Source organism: Erpetoichthys calabaricus, chromosome 7 (genome assembly GCF_900747795.2).
Source record: "Erpetoichthys calabaricus chromosome 7, fErpCal1.3, whole genome shotgun sequence".
Classification (NCBI taxonomy): Eukaryota; Metazoa; Chordata; class Cladistia; order Polypteriformes; family Polypteridae; genus Erpetoichthys; species Erpetoichthys calabaricus.
Genome location: NC_041400.2, coordinates 133,986,858 through 134,008,044, shown reverse-complemented (window position 1 = coordinate 134,008,044; position 21,187 = coordinate 133,986,858). Strand labels below are relative to the sequence as shown.

At 38.1% G+C, this 21,187-nt stretch overlaps 1 protein-coding gene across 2 annotated transcripts in view; it reads left to right on the top strand.

Moving 5' to 3' along the window:
- Positions 1 to 21,187, top strand: part of ankrd55 (ankyrin repeat domain 55) — a 99,054-nt gene that overhangs the window by 35,083 nt on the left and 42,784 nt on the right. For both annotated transcript variants that reach the window (XM_051929581.1, XM_051929580.1), the window contains exons 6-7: positions 4,936 to 5,064; positions 14,272 to 14,456. In XM_051929581.1, the coding sequence (XP_051785541.1) occupies positions 4,936 to 5,064; positions 14,272 to 14,456 (314 nt within the window). The remainder of the gene's footprint in view (positions 1 to 4,935; positions 5,065 to 14,271; positions 14,457 to 21,187) is intronic.

The window sequence follows — 21,187 nt, the reverse complement described above, 5'->3', positions numbered from 1 at the left end:
CTAAAAATGTATAAACAATAAGAAAAAATTTCCAGCAAACAGATAATCATGGAAACAAAATTTAGATTTTTTGATTTAGATTTACAACAGAGCCTCCTTCATAAGGCACAGGCTCCAGATGGGCTTATTCAGCTTATTATGATGACGTAATTGAAACTAACAGATCTAGCATTAAGCATAAATATCTTTAGCTGGAACCTAAGAACGACCCTAAGGACTGTAACTGTTCCTCTGGACTAGATAATAAACCCAAGCAACCTGACATATAATATAAACTTTTTAGAACCTCGTTTACCCTCAACCTCCACCAAGGGGGTGGGAGGGAAGAACGACTGTAACAGGTAGATAACACAGGTTTCCAACATCCTAACTACAGGATCACGGGGGTCTGCTGGAGCCAATCCCAGCCAACACAGGGCGCAAGGCAGGAAACAAACCCCGGGCAGGGCGCCAGCCCACCGCAGGGCGCACATACACACACACCTACACACCAAGCACACACTAGGGACAATTTAGGATCGCCAATGCACCTAACCTGCATGTCTTTGGACTGTGGGTGGAAACCCACGCAGACATGGGGAGAACACGCAAACTCCACACAGGAAAGACCCGGGAAGCAAACCCGGGTCTCCTAACTGTGAGGCAGCAGCGCTACCCACTGCGCCACCGTGCTGCCCGGTTTCCAACATATCTTGTGAAAAGTAAGGTGTGAATAAAATGGGCACAAAAGGGCCACTTTTTATAAAACCAGTGAAACGCACTTCATAATAGTGTATGGTCAGATATATTTGGGAGCCATTAGGTAGATGTCTTGTGTTTCAAGGCTTCAACCCCACTTTAAACAAAGTATCAAAATTCAGAGAGCAGAGAATCATGATTAAAACATTTTGCAAAAATCTAATGACTGAATTAAGATACCTTTCCTTTCTAACTAAGCAAAATTCATTACCTTTTGTAAGTTTTAATCATATACTTGGAGCCATTACCTGTAACACTGCAATCAAGCCAAATGACCAAGAAAGACATTGTTGCTAATAACAATACTGTGATGGACACAAAAGAAACCCAAAATAGTGTCACGGTGACATCAATAAAACTCTAAAGATGTCAATGCTAAGAGAGTACAATTCTAAGAAGTAAATAATCATGAAAAAATAATCCCTACTTTTCAGTTCAGGAGTTCCCTCGAAGGCAGTCACTATTAGTGCCTTGCCTGGGAAGTACATGTTTAGAATGTTTAGATTATAAAGACAATCACACAAGCTACTACCGTCTCTTTAAAACCACAATAATTCTTCAAAATTCGTCATGGATGGCCGCATCTCTTGAGCCGTTTGGGATGTCAGGCTGGTCTCTCTTCCCAGCATCCCTCTTCTAAACACATGCTGCCAGTAAGTTATACCACCCCCATAACAAAGCTAATCAGGGTCATGGCATCAGTTGTCTGGCAATTTGCTCTGTGGTGGTCACTGTTAGCACCTCACCTGGGATGCAAACCACCAAACTTTGAGTGATAAAGATGCACTTAAAGGCCACTGCTATTACACTGGGTCAAGGAATTCTGTTGATCAAATAAATGTCAGTGGCTCGTGATTCTATCTTTATATTCCAAAGACTGCTTGTTCACATTTGAGGCAAGGCACTGCCAGCAAACTTTGAAGTGTCAAAACACAAAACTCAGAATTACATTCTTGTGGTACTTGAGTACATACAGTAGATTTGCAGTAGGTACAACTTATGTCAATTTAGAATATTGTCATTTTCCTCTTAGGATGATAGAGGTTATGCAAAGAAAATGGGAATGACTGGTGTGAGCGAAAGGAGCGCATTTTCACAGTAAACGTTTGAGACAGACACTAACACCCAAAGAGTCAGACTCGTAGATGATTTTGCTTTTACTTTTATGTTCTCTCTTTGTTAGTCCTTCCTATGAATTTATTTAATCATTTTTATATATGTTGGAATTTCTGGTGTTATTATCCATACCTAGTAGAATACTGTATGTCCTTTTGGTTTATCAACTGATCAAAACAGTATTTTAGGATATTCCACAGATTTATCTCCAGGACTTCCAACTAATAAAAAAAAGAACAGATTATTTTAAAAAGTGCCCATCCCCCTCATAAAACTGATAGAACCTGCTATTTGTCTTCAGAATAACACATTAAGTTTCAGTAATTGGCCTCTTGTGGCAAGTTGTACTGTAATACAGGATTTCAGGATAAATACTGCACTTCCTGTTCTGCTAAGTAATTCATTTCAAAGAAACCAAGAACAAAGTTTTTGATAGACTTAATTCCAAGAAACAGTGTCAATAAGTTCAAAAACCGTAAGTATAACTTGAAGCACAGTCAAGATGATTATCAAGAACTGGCAGATGTCACTAGACTGTGCCTCTAGACTAGGAAATCGTTCTGTCTTTGGAGAAGCAAAGCAGTTCAAAAGATCTAAATAAGATGAGCAACAGGATGAGGAGAAAAAAAATACTAAAGTATGGTAGGGTGAGAAAAAGAGCTGTTAAAAAATTCAGACAACAATCTGGAGCTAAAAAGGCAGAAGGAAAGCTAGTGACAAAATGATATCCAGTAATACAAGATCAAAAACAAAATTAAAGCTCCGAACTGCACCTGAAAAAAATTTTCTTAACGAATGCAAAGAAAAGCAACTTCAGTTTTTGAACATACAATTGCAAATCTTGTCAAATGCTACCAGCAGACATCTTTTATAACTGTGGCATGTGACTGTAGCAGAGCACACCCATGTAATATCACACACTACACACTTATGACTGGCTATGGCCATCATTGACATAAAAAAACATGGCCATGGCCATGAAAAACAACCCCACTGTAGCAGTGATGACAAAGTATTCATAAACAAAATGGTGTTAAAGTGATATCAAAGAAAAAAAAAACAATAACTAGCTATGCTACCCGACTAAGATGGGTTGACACCTAAATAATCAACAGCACTTCTTTTACTAAAAATTAATCTATATAGAGGTTCTTGTACTGTCTCTTCAGTGTCCTTGCACACATGACTCCTGAGCAGCATTAATGTTCTGCATCTTAATGGCAGCTCTTCGGTTACCAGTCTTTCTAAAGATATCTTTAACATTCTTGCAGTTTAAAACCTTTTACTATCATCTAAAACGCCAAAGAGTGAGAACTGAAATCCTGCCAGTCCTTCTACATCTAACTGTTAATAATAATAATAATAATACATTTTATTTATATAGCGCCTTTCCCATGCTCAAGGCACTTACATAATATAATAAAGAACGGCAGAATATAGAGTATATAGCATTGTACAAACCAGATAAATAAATAAAGAAGATTAAGACAGTAAATTCTGAAAAAAAAAAAAACAGACAACATAATTGATGGTCTCGCATACACATACAGGTTACATTGGCATCTTGACAGAGAAGTAAACTGAGAGAAAGGTAATAAAGTCAAGTAGAGCTAAAAGCCTTCCTGAACAGATGAGTTTTGAGTTGTTTTTTAAAAGAATTCATGGAGTCAGCTGACCTGATTAATTTCTGTAGGTCATTCCAGAGTCTGGGCGCTATACAGCTGAAGGCTCTGTCACCCATGGAGTGTAGATTAGTGAGGGGCACAACAAGATTACCAGAATCAGAGGACCTTAGTGGGTGGGCAGGCACATAGTGATGGAGAAGGTCACTGATGTAGTTTGGTGCGAGGTTATTTAAAGCTTTGTAGGTTATTAGTAGGATTTTATATTCGATTCTGTAGGACACAGGGAGCCAGTGAAGACGGAGCAGGATGGGTGTGATGTGCTCGCTGCTGCTGGTTCGAGTAAGGACTCTTGCAGCTGAGTTTTGAATAAGCTGGAGCTGTGATATAAGACTAGAAGGGGCACCTGCCAGTAGGGAATTACAATAATCGATGCGGGATGTGATAAAAGCATGGACAAGTTTCTCAGCATTAGAGAAGGAGAGGAAGGAGCGAACACGGGATATGTTACGGAGGTGAGAGTAAGAAAGTTTTTTAATGTGATTTATGTGGGTGGAATAAGTGAGGGAGGAATCAAAAATGACACCAAGATTTTTTACAGTAGAGGCAGGTCTGATGAGATCACTGCCAAGATGGACTGGGAAGGAGCTCATTTTATTAAGTTGCATAATAGTCCCAATTTGCAGGAGTTCAGTATGGAAAATTCAATATGGAAAAATGGTGTAAAATGTTCACATTTTGGGAACCCTATTGCACCTCACACAGATGGGCAGGTAGCATCCATGAAATATGATAACTTTTTTTTTATGATAGGGTAACTTTCTTAAGGTGTTATACTCTTTATAACCCTAATGCACTCTGAGAAGATGCACTCTGTGACACAAATCAGCTACCTTTGGGTTGCAAAGGCACAAAGAAGGTTTTGTCCTGAAGAGCAGCAGGAGAACCTCCTGTCCACCATGGATGGTTGCAGGCAGAGCTCTCTCTTAGTCTGTGGCCCCTACACCCACCACAGTATCAGGCTTTTCAATTCTCTCTTAAATTCCTGGAGATTCTTTCTCCTGACATTTTTTACTTGTACAGCTAACAAAAGATGCAATGAATTATTTTGATATATTCTAAAGAAAAAATAAATCAGACTCTGCAGCTGCAGGAATAAAAAAGCAACACTTCCAGTTAGCAGAAATAGCCCAAAAGTTGATAGAGATCTACATTTTGTGCCTGGTAAAAAAGGTATTTTTGGACTCAGGGAGGTCTAAAATGTTGAGATTCATCAAAATCTCGAAATCGAATTTTTGGACGATTACAATACTTTCCCTACACTTCATATACAAGAAAGAAAAAAATAGAAAATATTTTGCACAGTCTTGCTTACAAACTCAATGTTGTTTCATGTTATTCAAAGGAGTCAGATTAATGGAAATCGAGCTAAATCAATTGTTTTGTTTCTTATTGTTAGGGAATGACCCCTCTACACTGGGCAGCTTTCCACAACCGGCCTTCGCATGTGCAGGCCTTATTACAAAAAGGAGCTGATCCAACTTTGGTGGACAAGGACTTCAAGACAGCTCTCCACTGGGCTGTGCAGGTAAAATGTTTTGGAAAAGGCACTGATATTTATATTAGGAATATTACATTAAATCATTATGAAGGTAAAAAGCAAGCATTGGCAATGAAGAGTTCTTATTACTATTTAAAATCATAAACTGTGTGTGCTGCAGAATTGTCAGTATATACAAGTAAGTATTCATTGTTCCTTTTATGATATGCTGTTTAGGGCACAGTTTATTATTATTATTATTATTAGGCTTATTAGTTCCTTTATATTCTGTAGTGAGTTTAATCTCAAGGCACTATCCAGGTGTAAATCCATGGTTTAACTTTTACAAGTGATGTAGATGGGTAATACTTATAAACAAGGTGTGAGTCAGAAGCAAGGGTTGAACCACCCTAACACTATGGTCTCAAGGTCTAAGCCACTCTGATCTCATGAGCTGAAATTATTGCCTTGCAGTGAAAGATATTAGTCACCTTTTGGGCTGCTGTTTAGTCCCTTTCACCCATTGGATTGGTGCTTATTTTTCATGCTGTGTGGGGATCACATTTTCAGAAATCCAGAGAAAACAATGCTAGACAAAACATCATCCAAAACACATGATTTCAAAGCAAACTGCCTAAGACCCTTTTGCCACAGAAGGGGGTTTAAGCTTAACATAAAAGGACTGGTTATCAGTGAAGAAGCAATATTAGTGTCCTACAAGATAAAAAGTGCCAGGAGACTTTTAATCTGTATAAATGTTCCACATTTGTATTTCTCCGTGCAGTTTTGAGGTTTATTATTATTATTAGATAGATAATGCTTGTCAAACAAACAAGCAAGCAAGATTAAAATACAGAGTCAGATATAGATAGATAGATAGATAGATAGATAGATAGATAGATAGATAGATAGATAGATAGATAGATAGATAGATAGATAGATAGATAGATAGATAGATAGATAGATAGATAGATAGATAGATAGATAGATAGATAGATAGATATTTAGCCAGGAGTGAATATTTAATTCATTTTGATTCTTTAATTATGATTTGATCAGGAGACATCATTAAAATGCTGGGCTGCTTCCTGGTATTATGATATGTTTTTCATCACAGGCAAAAGACATGTCGTTAGATTTGCTGGAGTCAATAAATTAACCTACTGTTATAAGGGGTGCTCAAGAATTATGAACCAGAGAGTTAAAATAAAATCTGATGGTCAAACTTACCTCATTAGTTTTTAATAATCTGTCTCTTGACTTTAACACACTTGGTCCACTTTACTTCTGATGATTTAGTCCCTTCGGAGCTCATTACCACCTCCTTGAGGTCATTATCATTGGGACATCATCGTATTCATAGAAAGTTATTCAGGTTTCAAAAGAGAACATAATTACTGGGGTCTAGGTCTGGACTGTACAATGAATGGTTAAGCTCTATGAAGCCGCATTCTGTGATAGCAGCCTTCAGTTTTTGGGATTTGTGGGATGGTGCGTTGTTGTGAAGCAGCAACATGCCTGCTGACAGTTTCTAATGATGTTTCTGTTTGATTGCCTCATCTAATGACTTCATTGTGGAAGCACTTGTTTCTCCAGTGATGGTTGACTTGTGTGGTATTAATTTCAATAGCAGAAAACTGTCAGTCTGACATTTCCATCTGACTGCTGCACGCAAAATTTCTTGCGGGTTGGGGATTCTTTATGCTTCCATTGCATGGACTCTTGTTTGGTTTCAAGGTAACGGTGTTTAACCCACATTTCATCCTCAAAAATAATCTGTGAGAACAAGTCAGTGAAATTTTCCCTGAAAAGGTCCAAGTTGTGATGACTGAATTCCTGGTGACATGCTTCCTCATCCTGTGCTAGCATTTGTGGAACGTATTGGAAACTGACCTTTTGACATCATCAAATGAGTGTGGATGATTGCAGAAACTGTGTGGGCTGAAATGCCAGGTTCCTGGGCTATAATATTAACCAATCCATCTTAAAATGACGATCTGTCATAATCATAGCTTCCTCCTTGTCACATTTCTTGTGAAGTTGCCTCCAAAGGATGGCCAGTGTGGGGCCATCTTCAATTGACACCCATCCCCATTTAAATTGCTTGGCCGAAAATTTCACCCTATAGTAGAAAGGTGAATCATCATCATACACAGTATTCAACCTCTCATGGATTTCCTTTGGCTTCTTCCCTTCCTTTATAAGGAATTTAATAACAGAAGAATGCTCTCAATCTGTCAGTTTTCTCTTAGACTTGTAGATGGATGTGTTTGCCATCCTCTCTCTCTGTGTGCTTGCTATGAAATGACCTCAAACTGCACATGTGGCATGACAAGACATCTCCAGTGACAAGGTCAGATTTGTATCACAAATACATGATACTCAGGTAGCTAAATTATTGAATTTCCCTTGTAATGTGTAGGTACAGAGGCGTGGACAAATTTTTGTCTTATCTCAACCGGGGTTCAAGCAGTTCGCAACCCTTGCAAGGCAAAACTGGTTTTACAAAATGTATAACTTGATAGATGCCCTTTGTTGTAGGACACCATGTCTCAGAGTATTCTGCTTCAGAGAAACAGAACAGATTTTCAGTAAGGGCCAAGAGACACACTAAGTTCATTAACCGGGAATTAAGCAGATCTTTCAACAAATCAAGGAACAAAACAAGAATCAGAAAGGAAGAAATTAAGTATTTAAGCCAGAAAATAAACCAACAAGATCGATCACAACCCACACACAGTTTTTATCCAGTATCAGATAATCCAAAAGTAAACTTTCTGACCTTTATACATTCGCATTAAATATGTCACACATGACAAAGACCCATAATATCCTAGGAATATAACAATGAAAACCCAGAACACAAATGTCAGAAAATAGCAACACCTACAGGAAAATCAAAGTAGCTTTGTGGTAAATGTTTAATAATTGTAAACTCTTCAAGGACATTTTAAAAGAAAACAATAATGTCAAAATGGGCATAGACACATAAACAAACACAGGTACTTTGAAGATGCAGAAAAAAATAAAGAAAACTGATCATAACACAGAGGATTGTTTTGAGAAAGGTAAAAATAACTAGGAGATGATAAACTGGTGCAAGATTTGAAGTAATAAAGAAACTGGGTTCAAAGCTAAAAAGAATAAGCAGTCAAGCAACCAAAGTACAGGCAAATCAAGAATCAGAAGTCAAAGACAGAAAGAGGTTCAAAATACTGAAACAAAACCTGATGCTATGGCCTACTTCTTGAAAACCTAATTACCACTAGATTTTTTAGAAAGTTTATTCAACCGAGTGATAATGTGTAACAGAACCACTGCCATATTTATACTGTCACATCTCATAACATAACTGATATGACAGTCACAACCATGTGACACATCCTAATATGCCAATATGAATGCTAAGAATGAAACAGGAACAAAATAAGCATTGTTAAAAATAAGTCAAACGATTAAACAAAAACTCAAAATAAGCTTCAATATCTTCTTTTTCTTCTTTCAGCTGCTCCCGTTAGGGTTTGCCACAGCGGACCATCTTTTCCATATTCTTCTGTCCTCTGCAACTTGTTCTGTTACACCCATCACCTGCATGTCCTCTCTCACCACTATCCATAAACCTCCTCTTAGGCCTTCCTCTTTTCCTCTTCCCTGGTAGCACTATCCTTAACATCCTTTTCCCAATATACCCAGCATCTCTCCTCTGCACATGTCCAAACCAACGCAATCTCGCATCTCTGACTTTGTCTCCCAACCGTCCAACATGTGCTGTCCCTCTGATATACTCATTTCTAATCCTATCCATCCTTGTCACACCTCTGCTACCTCCCGCTCTGTCTCCTGCTTTCTGGTCAGTGCCACCGCCTCCAACCCATATAATATAGCTGGTCTCACTACTGTCCTGTCGTCCTTCCCTTTCACTCTTGCTGATACCCGTCTGTCACAAATCACTCCTGACACTCTTCTCCACTCATTCCACCCTGCCTGCACTCTCTTTTTCACCTCTCTTCCACAATCCCCATTACTCTGTACAGTTGATCCCAAGTATTTAAACTCCTCCACCTTCGCCAACTCTACTCCTTGCATCCTCACCATTCCACTGACCTCCCTCTCATTTATACACATGTATTCTGCCTTGTTCCTACTGACCTTCATTCCTCTCCTCTCTAGAACATATCTCCACCTCTCCAGGGTCTCCTCAGCCTGCTCCCTACTATCGCTACAGATCACAATGTCATCAACAAACATCATAGTCCACGGGGACTCCTGTCTAATCTCGTCTGTCAACCTGACCATCACCATCACAAATAAGAAAGGGCTCAGAGTCGATCCCTGATGTAATCCCACCTCCACCTTGAATGCATCCATCACTCCTACCACAGACCTCACCACTGTCACACTTCCCTCGTACATATCCTGTACAACTCTTATGTACTTCTCTGCCACTCCCGACTTCTTCATACAATACCACAGCTCCTCTCGAGGCATCCTGTCATATGCTTTCTTCAGGTCCAAAAAAATGCAATGCAACTCCTTCTGGCCTTCTCTATACTTCTCCATTAACACCCTCAGAGCAAACATTGCTTCTGTGGTGTTCTTTCCTGGCATGTAACCATACTGCTGCTCACTAGTCATCACCTCCCTTCTTAACTTAGCTTCCACTATTTTTACCCATAACTTCATGCTGTGACTGATTAATTTTATCCCTCCGTAGTTACTACAGCTCTGCACATCAGCCTTATTTTTAAAAATCGGCAGCAGTACACTTCTTCTCCACTCCTCAGGCATCGTCTCACTTTCCAAGATTCCATTAAATAATCTGGTTAAAAACTCCACTGCCATCTCTCCTAAACACCTCCATGCTTTCACAGATATGTCATCTGGACCAACGGCCTTTCCATTTTTCATCCTCTTCATAGCTGTCTTTACTTCCTCCTTGCTAATCCATTGCACCTCCTCATTCACTATCTCCATATCAATCAAACCTTCTCTCTCTCTCATTCTCTTCATTCATTAGTCTCTCAAAAATACGAATATAAAATGGTTTAATTACTACACAGTGCACACTTAACTTTTCAAGAAGGTGGATCAATTTAATTTCTGAAAATACAAATCATATTATTGACCATTAAGATAAACAATAAATTAGACAATTTAATTTTTTATTAGCAGCACCCTTTTTTTCACTAGTGGGCAGTATTGTGAAATACAGCTTATCATCCCAGTCTGGTCTCTTACCTGTGTGGAGTCTGCATGGTCTCCCTGTATCTGCGTGGGTTCTTCTTCTTTATTATCCCAGAGTCTTGAGTATTAGGTTAATTGTTGACTCACAACTGGCCATGTATTACTATGAAGGCAAGACTGCTCTAATTGCAACATTATTTTATCATTTTAATGCATTATAATTATAATAACTATGGTCACAGCCTTTAATTGTCTGTTTTGAACTTCAGCCCAAATAATTCAAGAAGGAGTTTTGAAGAAAATACTTTGCTATACAGCAGGGGTCAGCATTGCACATGATACTTCTTTATGCCTTGCACAGCTTTTATACTTGATTTTGGTCATTAAATGCACTAAAGTAATCTGTGGGGTGCCAAGTATTAGTGACCAAATAAATTAATTTACTAATTTTCACTGTTGTGAATTCACTCAATTTCTATTAAAAATAGTTTGTACTATAGATCTCAACATAGTGAATGTTGTAAATGTGAAATTCTTAATGTGTGCACTACCTTGCGTGACCTTTCGCAAAATAAATCTACTATTTAAAAAGTTCAAATATTTGTTTTGCAGTATTTAGTTACATTAAAAACACTAGTCATGTGATAGTCCAAATTATTGTTGTTACTATGGCGGATCAAATAAATCAATGGCAAAAGGAGAAACTCTAAAGTTTAAAATGAACGTGGCAACAAAACATCAAATAAAGAATTCAGTTCAAGATATGTTCATAAATACTGAGGAATTCACTGTGGACCTTCCTTCTGTCATTCTTGCTGCCATTCAGCCTCTGGCAAGCAAGGGCTACAGTTCCCAGAAGCTGTGCTGCTCCATAAAGTCATTTTTTCCCCAACCCCTGTGGTATGTTTGTTTTTTTCTTCCATTACTATAAAAGTGAATGAAGAGTGATGATATGTTGCATATTGATTAGCATGTGCAAGTACAATTGCATTGTACTCTGTGCAGGTGACAATAATGACCCTATAAACATACTGTATAAATTTTGCCTGAACTTTCATTTACTGAGATTATCAACCAAGGGAACAAACAATCCACAGAATGTAAAGTTAGGATACCAACCAGGTCACCTCTTTTATTAAATAACAATGTTACCAAAATAAACAGAATGAGATGACCCATGACAGGGGCGTCTCAGCTTTATATACTGTATATTTTGCTATAAATGAAGTGTGTTTTTTAGCATTGCAAAACATATAATGTGAGGAGAAGCACTAACATAAATAAAGAGGGACCTCAAAAGCATGTAAATAAAAAGGTACCTGTGTTGTTCAGAGCTTTGCAAAAAGTCCTTCCATATGACAATAATTAACTTTTGTAGGCAGTGTTAAGCTGGACATGTTTTGATTTGGATGTAGGAGTGAACACTAGCATGATATATTTATACTGTATATACTTTTCAGAATGAAACACATTTTTTAACAAATAACAAATGTATTAATGATTACTTTTGCATAAAACTGAACTACTTTTTTGGTAAAAGTGTTTGTTAACGCTCAGCTACTCAAATGGATCTGTAGGCAGGTACCACCTCTGTTTAGCACTCTTCATTCCTCCATTCTTATCTACCAGACCTCTAGTCTAGTTTCCCCCACCTCATGTCTCTTGACCTTAAACTTTTGCTTTGTATCTACATACAGTATCTATTTATGATCAAAACTCCTTTATCAAGTTGAGGGTGCCAACATTTAGGCACAAGACAGGAACCAACCCCAGACACAGTGCTAACACAAAGTGAGTTTTTCCTTTACTCTCATGTCATTAATACAAATAACTACGGCCTGACAGCATTGTTTGCCTCATTATCAGGTGCGGCCACGTCTTTCAATCCCTGTTCTGATTCCAGGAATGAGAGCTGTTTACAATACAGTTTGTCCACACTGAAAAGTGTGGGTGTGCTTAAGCTATAACATTTTATTAGGTAAGCAGAACAAAACAAATAAAAATGATGACTATACAATTCAAAATATGAAGAATGTGGTTTGTACAACCCAAGTACTGTATGTGTAAGTACACTACGTGGGAGTAATGGCAGTCTAAAGTTTGACAGTTTAATTGACATAATAAGACTCAAATACTTCAATTTTGATGTTTCTTTAGCAAGTTGCATGCAACATCTGCTTCATTCATAAGATAAGACATAATAGCTGTGCTAAGCTGTATTGTCTGAGCTATACAATGGTGTCTTTGAAAGATTTATTCATTGTTCTTAATATTTATAAACTGACTAATTCTGAATAAAGTACATGACATTGTTATGAGTGTATGCCTATTATTCCTGAGCACTGTCATTTTCTTTCTTTTTGGAAAACATTAAAAAATGTTTGATTTGAAATTGTGTTACAAATGATTCATGAAAAAAAAACAAATGTTTTTGCACTGGATGACATGCTTGTTCACATCATCGACTGTGCTGTGGTAGGTTAACAATTGTACATTTATTCATTTATTTGGTTGATTCTTTTTCAAATGGGTTAGGTGGTTTTGGGTGACCCCACTTTGATTCGCAGTTAGGGTGCTGTAGTCACACAGTCTAGCTGAGTAGCACTTCTAAATCATTCTCCTGTGCCATTCCATCACCTTGTGTTTATTGCTGCCTGGGTATATTTCAGTTTCTCATGTTCCTTTATTGGTTTAAAAATGGATGATGTTTGATTGTTTTTTAATTGAACACATAATTCTAAAAAATAAGGGTTTTACATGGAGAGATGGTTAGCTGAATGGTCCAGCCAGCTTGTTTTGAACCTGTTTAAAAAGTACAGTAGTCAGAAGCCTATTTTGGCAGCATCAAGTAGGACTGAGACCAGACCTAAATATTGTCATCAAAATCATTTTTCAAAGGTATCATGTGTCAGCTTCATGTACACGACTGGCTTTATGTCAGTGGACTTAATAAAGTGAGTTAGTTGGAGGAGAATTAACAGTGTGGTAAGATACTGGACCTTGAACCACAAGACTTCCACTTCAATCCTTTATGCAAAAGTTATTTTACAACTGCAACAAAAGTATGTAATTGATTTTGTAATAAATTAGGCAAATATACAATTAATGGAAATAATAATGTTATTAACTATTCACTAAATATTGAATTTAAAAATTAGTGATTAATCAATGAAACCAGTGCTTTTATATTTTTAGGACAAGAAATCAAGAACCTACAATTATAGAAATTAGTAGTTCTCACAAGTACTTCCATCCATCCATTTTCCAACCCGCTGAATCCGAACACAGGGTCACGGGGGTCTGCTGGAGCCAATCCCAGCCAACACAGGGCACAAGGCAGGAAACAATCCTGGGCAGGGTGCCAACCCACCGCAGGACACACACAAACACACCCACACACCAAGCACACACTAGGGCCAATTTAGAATCACCAATCCACCTAACCTGCATGTCTTTGGAATGAAACCGGAGCGCCCGGAGGAAACCCACGCAGACACGGGGAGAACATGCAAACTCCACACAGGGAGGACCCGGGAATCGAACCCAGGTCCCCAGATCTCCCAACTGCGAGGCAGCAGCGCTACCCACTGCGCCACCGTGCCGCCCTCACAAGTACTTACTAGTACTATTTACCCATAATAATAAAGACTCTCTGTACCCTATAATTGGATATATTGGAAATCAGAAAGGAATGACCTAAATAATGTTTATGAGTAATTACTTAATTTTATTAATTTTTATGAGTAAATACTTATTTTGGATCTGCTTAGTTTCTCTCCTCTTGGATAGGCGCTGGTGTATTGACAAAGAGTTTAGGATGCTGATTTTTGCCTTAGTCTAGTTGTAGGTATAATTATGTCGTAGATTTACTCCCTTGTACACACTTTTTTATCTTAGTCTCTGTTGCTTTGATGCTTGCACCTTTATTCTTGTATGTTTTATAACTTGCTTTGTAGGTTACCCTGAATAAAGTTGTCTGTCAAATAAAAAAATAATAATAAAGGTTTGTAGCAATGTTTAATACATGTCACCGAGCACTGTCTATAGATTGTTGTCTTTTCTATATCTTAGAGTGGGAACAGATACATGTGCTCATTGATCCTGGACCACCAGCTGGGTTCATCAGTAATTAACTATGACGATGAAAATGGAAAGACGTGCATGCACATCGCAGCTGCTGCTGGGTATAGTGACATCATTTATGAACTTGCTAGAATCCCAGAGACGAATTTACAGGCACTTGATGTGGATGACAGGTAAACAAAGTAAAGTAAAAATGGAAAAATGTAATTATTTTGCTATTTTCATTGAAGGTCATTCTGAAACTGTTATGGGGATGCACATTGGAACAGTGGTTAGCATTGGTACCTCACATCTCTATGACATTGTCTATGTGGGTCTTCCTCCCTCATGGAAAAGATATGCATATGAGTTTAATTTGTACTCTAACCCTGCAGGATAGGTGGATTGGATTTTTTCCAGTTGAATAAGATAAGGTGATGAGAGAATAATGTAATATAAGATACTGTAACTATGTGTTATCATATTTGGTGATGTTAAATGCAAATGCTGTAGATGAGCAGATGCTTCAAACACCATCTGACAGTTAGACAAAGCTTTTTCCTAATATAACTTGAGTGTGAGGCAGTCCCAAAACATGTGGCGGAGTGAGGTAGGTAACTGACAATCTTGCTCACATTAAAGATCTTGGTCTGGATACATGTAAACAACCTATTCTCTGATTCTCACCACATATGTTGTGGGTGGTATACAATTTTAGTAGAGTTACACCATAGATGGCACAAATTTATGAAGAGGAACATCTTGTCAATGGCTATATTCCACTCTTTTAGCTGAAATTCTGATTGAAAGGTCCCTTTCTCATTGCTGCCTTAATTCATCTAATGCTCGATGTTTTGAAAGAGAGTGGCAGTGTCCAGGCTCAGTAGGAAACAGATAACTAATTTTTGAGGCGATCCTGGAGATGCATGATAAAGGCAAAAGGAAAATATCCATCCATTATCCAACCCGCTATATCCTAACTACAGGGTCAGGGGGTCTGCAGGAGCCAATCCCAGCCAACACAGGGCGCAAGGCAGAAAACAAAACCTGGGCAGGGCACCAGCCCACCACAGGGCACACACACTAGGGACAATTTAGGATCACCAATGCACCTAACCTGCATGTCTTTGGACTGTGGGAGGAAACCGGAATACCCAGAGGAAACCCACGCAGACATGGGGAGAACATGCCAACTCCACGCAGGAAGGAGCCGGGAAGTGAATCCAAGTCTCCTAACTGCGGGGCAGCAGCGCTACCACTGCACCATCATGCCGCCCGCAAAAGGAAATTATAAAATATAAATGAAGCGATCAAAACCCAAACAAGTGGCAAGAATAAAAGTCAAAAATCAGGCAAGAATCGAAGATCGATTAGCAAAGAGAGTTTTTTGTTTTCTTCTTTAAGGATTTATCTGCAGATCGGATAAAGCTTGGTGCATATGCAGACCTTTTTTTCCCATTGTGCACTTGAGGTCATGACTTCAGAAACCATGCCCCTAGAAACATAGCATCTAATAGAGAGAATAGCAATAGGACTGTAAAATTCAGCCCTGGTCATTACAGGTGGAGTGTAGAAATAATAATAATACTGCACATATATATTGCTTGACATTATATTTTCTATTACTGATTTTTAAGACAGGTAAGGGGAGCCTGGCAAGTATTTTTTTAGTGAAATGTCTGATTTCCAGAATCAGAATTAATTTGTAAGTCCCCTTTTTCACATCTGCTTGTTTATGAATGTGACAGGGAGAGGTTTAGTAGCAATAGCAAATAACGTTAGAGACAGAGGAGAGGCTTCTCTTGTTCAACGTTCTGAAGCAAACTATTTTTATATAAGAAGAGCATGACTTCAGGAAACAAAGTGGCTACAAAAGAATGCATCACATTGAATATTCATCTATGGTTTCATCATCCTTTAATAAATCCCATAATAAAATTGGTGATTCCTAGTTCGGGGGCAAGAAGATTCAGTCTACTGATTTTGTTATCTTTTGGTACATATTTCTTATAGTTATGATATTTTACCATTATTTTGATAATAGCATCATTATGCAATTTTGTTTTTTTTTTTCGAGTGGATATTGAAAATTTGTTGGGTTGTTTTATGTCCACAGCTATATTGCTTATAACAATAACATCTGTTGCCAATCACATGGGACCAACACCACTATACTCAATGTCATTATTATATTAGTATTTAATTTGGTGGCACAGCAATCCTGTTGTCTAAGTTTTTCATTTTTAAAAAAACTCTTCAAGATAAACCCTTTGTTAGCAATTAGTTAGAGCAAAGCTAAAGGTGTTCTATCACAGCTGAAAAATTGGCAGGTATCTAAAGCAATGTGAAAAGGACCAGGAGATGAACAAGTCACAAAATGCCAGTGAAGGCCATGCAACCAAACTATTACATGAAACAAAGCTCAATGTCAAGAATCCTTACCAGAAAGCTAAAAGTCAGAATGTCAAAAAGTAGGGCGCTTGTTAAAGATTTTTTAGAATCGTATCCATATACTTGGATATGTGGCTTTGGTTTAAATAGTGTCACACTGATAATATCATGCAGCGTGACTTTGAGGACATGTAGCATAGCAATGGATACCTACATCTAAACAACCGAGCGATGAATAGGTAGTGTCAGTATAGAAAACAATATAGTGATGGGAAATCATGATACATCTGAAGTGTTTACACAAAATAACAATGGAACTTCAAACCCCTAGTAAAAAATAAGTCTCCAATTGAAATTATTTGAAACATGGAAAAATTAACAAAAAAGTTAAAAGAGCTGGGTTTGACTTTGATTTATGTCTTGACATTTTTGGGTATAATGATCAGTTTTTCTTTTGACCTAAGCCTGTTCCCAAAATGAGGATTTACCTTGTCCTTCTCCTTGTCATTTTTTTATATTGCCTTCACACATCTGTTCTCTCTGTCTCTTTCTCTGATGAGTGCAATAAGCTGGTCAGCAGAATGTGCATTCAGGTGGATTTTTTTTGAAAGATATTGAAATGTTTCAGTTAGGAGAATCTTTTCTTTCCCCTCCATGAACATATAGCATGAACAATCTTGATTAATTAGATCTGAGCCTTGGTCTTCCCCCCTTTGTAAGGTTCTGATAGCATCTTGAACCTCTGGAAGGCTCAGAGGTCTAACCATCTTCTGTATGCAAGGTACCGTATATACTCGCGTATAAGTCGGGTCTTGAGACCCAAAAAATCGATCATAAAATCAGACCCCGACTTATACGCCTGTTCAAAAATACGACACTTACATTTTTTTTTTTTTACATTTTCTTGCTTCCTCCAATCTCACACCAATTTATCAGACATAGAATTTTGTTGCAGCAGTGCAGTTACCAATTTCTTTCGCCACTTCAATGACTTTTAATTTAAAACCAGCTTCATATTTTCTTCTGATCAAATGCTCCATCATAGATATGGGTTGCTCTTATGATAAAGGTGTATGAGGGTATGAGATACACAAAACACAAAACAGTGCCAACATCGCTTTGGAATAGTTCGAGTATTACCGTGTGGTCACATAGGCACAATATATAAAAAAAAAGCAGTGTGCTCCGTGGTTACTCACTCAGGTGGGCGTTAGTATATCATAATCTCTTGGACCGATAGCGTGAGTTTTCCACAATCGACTTATATGACCAACATTATAAAATACCAGAAATAATATGGTAAAATCAAGCCTCGACTTATCTGCGGGAGAACTTAAAAGCGAGCATATACAGTATGTCAAGCTGTGTGGAATTAAGTGTGGAATCTACATGATGTAGCCTTCAGGAGCTTTCGGGGCCTTAGTTAAATGATTTTTTTTTCTTTTACGGTTAACATTCATCAGGCAACAGGGGAAGTGAGCAGGCTAGAGGTACGGTTTGCATGTGGACCCCTCTCTGCATTTGACTAATTTAAATTGGGAAGCTGTTTTGCTATCAGGAACTACCTGTAAAAGAGGAAAAAATTGGTATGGAATGTAGTCTATAGAGTTAGATTTAAGTGATACTACAGGAAATCACTTAACAGTAGATTTTACAATACAATACAAACAAATATTTTGTACAATAATATAGAATCAAGTATATTAACATATTAAATATTTATTTAGTACATAGATACTGTAAATGTAGAGTAAAATGAACAGTAAATTGAATCTTGTAAACAGGTTTTATATTATTTCATTTGGAACTAAACACATTGGAGTAAATTAATCAAACAAGCTGCAAAGATAGACCAGTACAGGGGTGGCTTAATACCACATTGACCTTTACAGATCGAGGTGTATGTATGTGTGTGTGTGTGTATGTATTTGTGTTTGTGTGTTCATTTCTTTCTCTTCATCACCTGGCAAATGCTCTCATAGGGGAAAAAAACTGTCAGCTATCTTTACTTGAGTGTGTGTGTGTAAGCATGTATGCTTGAGTATGTGTACATGTATGTTTAAATAAGTTATGCATCTCAAACATTGTGCAAAACATTTGCAAATCAATAGGCCTGGTAACATGATTAAACAGAGCAAACTGCAACAATCTTAGTTAAATTAAACAATTTCTATTGCAGTTATCAAAATACATAGGTCAAACTGCTTTTTGAAGGACATGGGGACAAATACTTGACCAAACTGGACCAAAAACAATACATATGGAGTCTATAACATATCAAACATAAGACAACTTGTTTGAAGAAGACAGGTCAGGTTTTTCAGAAGTTATCATTGTATATACTGTAGGTTTAGCCATTAAGGATGGATATATCAGAAAGCTCTTGTTCTGAATTGTTATGTCTTTGCTAGGATATACCCATCAAGAGCTCTAAACTGCGCAAGAAAACCACATAATTTTCTGATGAAAACTGTAATTTTAAGATGTGAATAAGTAATATACAAAATATTAGTCAATTAAATGTGTAACAGTAAACTAATCTGTAATTGAAGTCACACAGAATGTTACTCTGTTTTAAGACAGACGAGATGGTTTTACCAATGCCTTTCAGTGGGAGATTCTAAAATTTCAAAGTAATTGCTAATCACATTTTATGTGAATACACCTAAAAAATGTTTTTGATAAAAGCTCCACTTTCAAGACATTCAGATGTGTATATCATCATACAGTATTCCTTTAATAAAGGGTTTCTTCATTTTTTTTTCTTGCAACTCAATGTTGCCCTTGTTAGTGTTGTCACCATCATCAGAACCAGGGGGCAGAACAATATTTCTGTATCAACCCGCAGCGACCGACCATGACACACTTCATAAAACATACGTGACATTATTCCTATTAAATACAACAGAACCTCACAATTTTATGTGACCCAATGGTGGCAACCCATGATCAGTTCTGTAAATGCATTTCAAACTTACAATATGAATTTTGTGACTAAAGAATTAGTTGCTTTGTTACTCCTCTGGCTTTTAAGTTGAATTCTGTTTGCAATGCAATTCTTCTTTGTAGAGCTCAGTAGTGGGATATTTTTGAATATTCACCATCAGTTTTTTAGATGGCAGCAATTATTTCAGATACCTTTTAGGTTTATAATTTTTGTTTTGTACAATTTATTTGTCTTCTTAAGTATCAGTAGCCAATGGTGGAATGGTGGAAGTTGAAAAAGGAAGACTGCAAGGTTGAGTTTAGGGAGGAGGTTAGCTAGGCACTGGGTGGCATTGAAGAGTTACCAGACAGCTGGGAAACTACAGCAGATGTAGTAAGGGTGACAGCAAGAAGGGTGCTTGGTGTGACATCTGGAAAGAGGAAGGAGGAAAAGGAAACCTGGTGGTGGAATGAGGAAATACAGGAGAGTATACAGAGGAAGAGGATGGCAAAGAAGAATTGGGATAGTCAGAGAGATGCAGAAAGTAGACAAGAGTACAAGGAGATAAGGCGCAAGGTGAAGAGAGAGGTGACGAAGGCTAAAGAAAAGGCGTATGATGAGTTGTATGAGAGGCTGGACACTAAGGAGGGAGAAAAGGACCTGTACCGATTGGCTAGACAGAGGGACCAAGCTGGGAAAGATGTGCAGCAGGTTAGGGTGATAAAGGATAAAGATGGAAACATACTCACAAGCGAGGAGAGTGTGTTGAACAGATGGAAAGAGTACTTTGAGAGGCTGATGAATGAAGAGAACGAGAGAGAAAAGAGATTGGATGATGTGGAGAGAGTGAATCAGGAAGTGCAACGGATTAGCAAGGAGGAAGTAAGGACAGCTATGAAGAGGATGAAAAATGGAAAGGCAGTTGGTCCAGATGACATACCTGTGAAAGCATGGAGGTGTTTAGGAGACATGGCAGTGGAGTTTTTAACCAGATTGTTTAATGGAATCTTGGAAAGTGAGAGGATGCCTGAGGAGTGGAGAAGTGTACTGGTGCTGATATTTAAGAATAAGGGGATGTGCAGGACTGCAGTAACTACTGAGGAATAAAATTGATGAGCCACAGCATGAAGTTATGGGACAGAGTAGTGGAAGCTAGGTTAAGAAGTGAGGTGATGATTAGTGAGCAGCAGTATGGTTTCATGCCAACAAAGAGCACCACAGATGCAATGTTTGCTCTGAGGATGTTGATGGAGAAGTTTAGAGAAGCCCAGAAGGAGTTGCTTTGCGTCTTTGTGGTCCTGGAAAAAGCATATGACAGGGTGCCTCGAGAGGAGCTGTGGTATTGTATGAGGAAGTCGGGAGTGGCAGAGAAGTACGTAAGAGTTGTACAGGATATGTACGAGGGAAGTGTGACAGTGGTGAGGTCTGTGGTAGGAGTGACGGATGCATTCAAGCTGGAGGTGGGATTACATCAGGGATTGGCTCTGAGCCCTTCTTATTTGCAATGGTGATGGATAGGTTGACAGACGAGATTAGACAGGAGTCCCCGTGGACTATGATGTTTGCTGATGACATTGTGATCTGTAGCAATAGTAGGGAGCAGGTTGA